Below are 6,393 nucleotides of genomic sequence, written 5' to 3' on the forward strand. Positions count from 1 at the left end.
TAATCGTTTACAGAATATTTACTTTTTACTTTGGTATCTATTATTTAACTATAATATTTTTGGTGTCTGAAGTATATTTTAAAATAATTTTAGGTTAACTGTGGCAATAAGATTAAGATTATATCAGTATTGTCATTATTTATAGGATGCTGCTTTGGGACCGCGATAGCCGAACCTACAATTACACTGTTCAAGTTTCAGTCAATCGTAAAGATTGGGACATAATAATAGATAAATCTAAAAAATCGGCACGATCGTGGCAGTTGTTGCTATTTGAACAAAGGCCGGTAGTGTATATACGTATTACTGGCGTTCGCCTAACGACGCCAACGATAATTAGAAACGATGAAAAAGTAAAATAATTGAGCTAAGATTGTTTTTAGACATTGTTAAAAAACTTTTTTTTTCGTAGACTTTTAGGATAGTGTATTTGGAGGCACCCGCTCAAGTATCGCTAGATTCCAAAGTCACAAAACCGTGGAAGTCGATATGGCAGCTTTTAAATTGGAAATAGCGCCACCATTTGTCCGAAGGCCAACTTCTACATGGAACTAATGGGGTTTTATACATATTATTATTATGGGTTACAGTCAATTGTATTGCTTGATAAATATATATATATATATATATTTAATTTAATATAAAATTTAAGTATATACCCTTTTAAGATATTTGCGTTAACTAAACATCCTAATAAACAATATTGAAAACCAATAAAAATACACTGAGAAACAAAACACTTCGTACTACATGTTTCATGAATATCATAGAGTTTTATTTCTTTGTGTATTATTATGTTAATAACAAAAAAAAGTGCCTTTATATTTGGTTTTAAAACAGTAAACAATTTCAGTAAATTCTACTGAATTGGAAAATATCTAAGTACTATAAACTACTCATTACGTTCTTGATTCTATTTTAACGTAACATCCGTTAATAAATTCCAGTGATATGGTACACGATAGTTTAAGATTTTGCGGAGTAGGGCATTTCTTTGATGGCGAAAAACGGTAGAACCTTACAAGTGTAGATATCGCAGTCTTCATTTGGAGCATTGCGTATTTCATTCCAATACAGTTTCTTGTGCCACCACTAAAAGGAATGTACGCATAAGGATGACGACTGCGACAAACGTCAGGTAAAAAATTGTCAGGATTAAATTTTTCTGGATCCTTATAGCTTTGTGGATTTGAATGCAAACAATAAATCGGAATCGCAATAATTGTGTCTGTAACATAATAATATTTGACAACTATTAATAAGGTTCTGTGAAGACATGTAATTTAAAAACATTTATTTTTTATTTTTAATAGGTTCTACCGGCCGGGATTAGATATTTTCCAATCATCATTTCGTTTTTTACTTGTCTGAGCACTATAGGAACAGCTGAATAAAGTCGCATGGTTTCTTTGATCACGCGTTCTAAGTATTCCATTTTTTGTAAATCCTCGTATGTAGGCGGTCGGCTTAAATCACCATTCAAAAATATTGAATTTATTTCTTGATATTCCTAGGGTCAAATAAAATAAAATAATTTTAATTTTTGATAAATATTGAATTGTAATTTATTACAGAAATAATTACATTTTGTTGAACATCTTGATGATGAGCCAGCATAAATATAATTAATGAATTTGCTTTTGCAGTTGTTTCATGTCCCGCTTAAACAAAAATTTGGAAATAGTGCTTCTTATTGTAAGTAAAAAAATTATTTTTGGGGGTAGGGTTTTGATTTTGAAGAGAATGAGATAAGTTGTTTCCTTATTTGTTATTATAAGAAGAACATATGTTGTATTCAAAAGTTTTACAAGTATAATAACAGAAACATAACAATAAATATTGCATCAATGAAATACCAATATTTTTAACTAAAAAAAAAAAGCTTGAACACATTGCTAAATTTTACCTTTTACCGCAATAGAATTTAAATATATTGTTTACCACTTATAATGGTTATAAGTTCGTCCTCCATTTCTTTATGTGATATTTGATGTTCGTTTGCTAACAGAATTTCAATTAGAGATTTAGGCTTTTGATAATTACAATCTTCGTCACGACACCCGTTAATCATAGTTATTGCTTTTTCATTAAGTTCGACTTTTTTCTTCTGGATTAAACCATTTACAAATTTATGCATTAAATGTTGACTATTTCGTTGTTCATGTTTTTTCGATGACAGCGAAAACCAACTCGAAATTAAAAACCACGGATTCGAAATTCTGTATGCAAAGATCTAAAATAAAACAATAAAAACAATAAACTGCATAACAGATATTAAATTACAACATTGCGGGAGCATAATAATATTTTCCCAGTCTCGCGTGATCTAGTGAGGCAGTTAAAAAAAAACTACTGCTAGACGTGCATAACTATTTCGGAAATCATGGTTTTCTTTGTTTTGTAAGTTACATTTTTCTCCCAACACTGTTCTTCCAATAGTGTCCATCGATGCTAGTTCGAATGCATAGCTTATTTCACATTCAAATGAACTGCTTTTACTATTTTCACTCAATATGTGTTCGAGAATTTTGGATTCTTCGTAGAATAAAGTAATTAATGATTTTAAATTTGAATACTTTAGCCATTGATTTATAATTTTCCTAAATAATGTACGTTTTATTAATTATTCACCTCCTTTAAATAGGAACAGTTTGATTCATTAGTTTCTTATAAAATATTTATAATCATGATATTATATAATATATCATATATAGAAGGAGTGGCTGAGTGGGTAAGGCGACAGTGTGTTAACGCTCACTGTCGCCGGTTCGACATCTCATGATGGCAGCTTCGGCCCTGCATGGCCCGTTCAGCTACATGATGATAATGATTATATATATTTATAAATTACAATATTTTACCTGTTTTTTCTATAGTCATGAACATTGTTAGTTGTAATTAGCCCCTTAGCCGAGAAAACATCTTCAATTAACGAATAAGGTATATCCTTTTGAAAACAATTGACACTATTCAATACTATATCTATATCTTTAGCGTTGGATATACCAACAATCAGTTTGTTAAACGACCAAAATTTAAATAATGTATGCTCGTACCTTTAACATATAGATCTCGTTTTATAATTTGTCTATAAATACTTATATTATATATTTAAACAGTTAACATAAAAATCACAACCAAAGATTCCTGCATTTAATCCAATTTTAATATATTCTACCTTAAAGTTCTGTAGCATGTATGTGTTTCTAAAGACATTTGTGTTAATATTTTGGGCCACAGTAAAAAACTAACTATTCCCGAATTGATGATCACATTTCGTTGAAAAAATCGTGATGATATTCATTGGTTCAAGGCTACATTATCCCACAAAATGTATGCAAGTAAACTAAGAGTATTTTTTTTTTTGTATAATGATAAGCTGGTCTTACTGCATTGTCTTTATAGTATTCAACAAATTGGATGAGACACGTATCAATTGTTTAATAACTTAAAAATGTTTTCGGTAACTAGACCACATCATACCACAAAACTTGACATGTTTATTTACGATTACTTACTTCTTGCATAATAGTTTCACATTCTCTAAAAACTTTTCTAGTTCTCGATTTATAACCGTTGGACTTCCAACAAGAAAAATACCTTTTGGACCAGGTATTTGAGCAGTCAAAGTAATTTGCCTTCGGTTTTTTATCCTTTGAATAATTACTACCGATGTAACTAACACAAGTGTAAATATAATGAATTGAAAATAAATCATATTATAAATCTGAAAATTTAGCAAAATATGAATTAAAAACATTTAGCTTACGATACTTTTTGGCTCAAATCAATCTAAATTGCTGATGAATTTATAAAGTTATATAGTGTGTACTTTATAATGATACAATGGCATCACTGTTGTAAGCTTTAAAACAAATAGTACACTTTTGAAATTTTGGTTTCTTATATAAGTTTTTCTTGGAGTTTAATTTAGCGTACCTTAATATATATATCTCTATGAATGTTGTATACATATATATAGTATTATTATAGAAAAACTCTTTATTCCATCTATGATGAGCGAAATATATATATTTATATAAGTAAGTATATAAGTTATCCTAAATTCAATTTAATATGCTTGTAAAGGTTAACTACATAAAGTACCAAAACATAAAATGTATTTAACGTTTTTAGTAAAACTTACTTGTTGACATGGAAAATTCATGTTTTTAGTTGGTGATGAAATTTTTTAGTTTTATACTCGTAGTGTGTACTTTAAAATTATATCATGGTTTCACTGTTGTAAGTCTTAAACACAAATGGTAAACTTCTGATATTCTTGTTCCTTATATACATTTTTCTTAAAAATTTAATTTAGTGTATATATTATACCTATTAATTTTTATTTCAATTGTTTCTTTTCAATTCAGACATTAATTAAAAGTATACAATAATTTGATTATTTTTAATATAAATGCAAATATTTTATACTAAATTTAATGTAGTATTCTTCATTAAATTTTTTTCACATAATGAATTTGTACATTAAACTTTCTTATAGCGGGGAATTTTAATAACGCATTATGAATTTAATTTTTATATTATTTTACAAGAATATAAAGCTTAGAACATCTATAATCCGGCCAAGTAAATAAAAATTATAAAAATTTCATTCAATATATTATGATACAAATTACTTACTCGAAAGGAGCATCCATGTTACATAAACAGCGTCGAAGTACAAACAAAATGGTAAAATATCTCGTAATAGATGAAAATATTAATAAATGTCGTTAGTGGGATTTAATCTTTACATATAAATAAAGCTAACAAACCGTAATAGTCACGATAAGTATATTTCCAATTACACAAGAAACTTCCAAGAAATTTTAAATTCCGGAAAATAGGTCTATTACCGTTGCCAAATGGCATCACATGGCGCTAATGGGTTAATATTATTTAAAGGTTGAACATATAACCAAAAAAAAATATAGCAACCTATATTTAAATCAATTAATTTTAACTTATTGATCATCCATCAAAATATTAACTAAATATTAACTATTTTTGTAAGCGTTGTATAGATTTTTAAGTTGTGTTGAAAAGTTTTATTTTAAAATAATAATTACCCATTCACAAATATTTGTACCTAACATTTCAAATGTTTCTTTTTCTTCAATAATCTATTTTAAAAAAATTAATGATTTATGTTATCCACAAAAAAAAAATCTTCCTACAACTGTATGTATAATAATTCCAACTCTGTTCATAATTTAATATATCAGTTTGAGGTTACCTATGTTAAACGGGTTTTTACAGTTGATTGATTGAATAATTTGTTAGTTTAACAAAAATAGACTCCTAATAACTTATTTTAAGTTTTACAATTCTTAGCATTTTCTTGATTGTTTTTATAGATAATATTTAATTTAGTTTAACATGAATTGACCTTGCCCGATATTATGATTTTATCATTTATGATACATTTGGTCTTGCAGTTTTAAATGATTGTACTTTTGATTTTGATACATAACAGTACATAACAATTTATTTTTTTATTAATTACTTAAATAAAACACACCTAAACATTTTAAATTACAAGCTATTATGTTCTCGGTTCTATTTTAACGTAACATCCATTGATAAATTCCACTGATGTAGTAAAAGATAATTTGAGATCCTTCTGCGTAAGGCATTTTTCCGATGGCGAAAACCGATAGGACCTTACAAGAGTAGATATCGTAGTCTTCATTTGAAGCATTGTGTATTTCATTCCAACACAGTTCCTTGAGCCACCACTAAAAGGAATGTACGCAAAAGGATGACGACTGCGACACACGTCAGGATTAAATTGTTCTGGATCCTTATAGTACTTGGGATTTGAATGCAAACAATGAATACAAATCAGAATAATTGCGTCTATAAAATAATAATATTCGATTATTATAACTTCATCACCATTTAGCTACGAAATTTAAAAAAAAAATTTTTTTATTCTACCTGTCGGGACAACATATTTCCCAATCATCATTTCGTTTTCTACTTTTCTGGCAATTAGGGGTACAGTTGTATGAAGTCGCATGGTTTCCTTAATTACACGTTCTAAGTACTCCATTTCTGTAAATCATCGTGTGTAGGTGATCGGTTAAAATCGCCAGCAGAAAATATTGAATTTATTTCTTGATATACCTAGGGTCGAAAATAAATAGTTTTCTTAAAATCAATATGGAATTGTAATTTATTTCAGAAATAGTTACATTTTGTACATTTTATATCAGGAAATAAATGTTTCTATGGACTCACAAAAATATTAGGATCACGATCTCTGTCTATAGAAATGAAGATACAACTATACATAACCTTAATACGCCCAGTTGTCACTTATGGGGCTGAGGCCTGGCCATTGAGAAAGACTGAGGAAAGGAAATTACTGGTTTTTGAAAGGAAAGT

The 6,393-nt window shown here is 28.2% G+C and overlaps 1 protein-coding gene across 1 annotated transcript; it reads right to left on the reverse strand.

Annotated features, from left to right (window-relative positions):
* Positions 1-899: 899 nt before the first annotated feature.
* LOC126845497 (cytochrome P450 4g15-like) lies at positions 900-6,058 on the reverse strand. The gene is made up of 6 exons (XM_050584142.1): positions 5,944-6,058; positions 5,672-5,862; positions 1,942-2,107; positions 1,585-1,661; positions 1,321-1,510; positions 900-1,228 (listed from the first exon to the last, which is right to left on the reverse strand). The coding sequence occupies exons 1-6, from the start codon at positions 6,056-6,058 to the stop codon at positions 900-902; spliced, it is 1,068 nt and encodes a 355-aa protein (XP_050440099.1).
* Between the last annotated feature and the right edge of the window lie 335 nt (positions 6,059-6,393).

The sequence above is a fragment of the Adelges cooleyi genome, unplaced genomic scaffold (assembly GCF_023614345.1).
Source record: "Adelges cooleyi isolate 19-005CV unplaced genomic scaffold, UGA_ACOO_1.1 ACOO_flye_CR_arks_rails_tigmint_CR_PRNA_794, whole genome shotgun sequence".
Taxonomy (NCBI): domain Eukaryota; kingdom Metazoa; phylum Arthropoda; class Insecta; order Hemiptera; family Adelgidae; genus Adelges; species Adelges cooleyi.

Bases quoted from the DNA above. Each gene is read 5' to 3' on its own strand.
- LOC126845497 (XM_050584142.1), bottom strand. From the start codon at position 6,058: ATGGAGTACTTAGAACGTGTAATTAAGGAAACCATGCGACTTCATACA. The intron at 1,662-1,941 runs GTAAACAATATA...TTTTTGTTTAAG, and splicing joins ACTTATAACCATTATAAGTG to CGGGACATGAAACAACTGCA. The intron at 1,511-1,584 runs GTAATTATTTCT...ATTTGACCCTAG, and splicing joins ATCAAGATGTTCAACAAAAT to GAATATCAAGAAATAAATTC.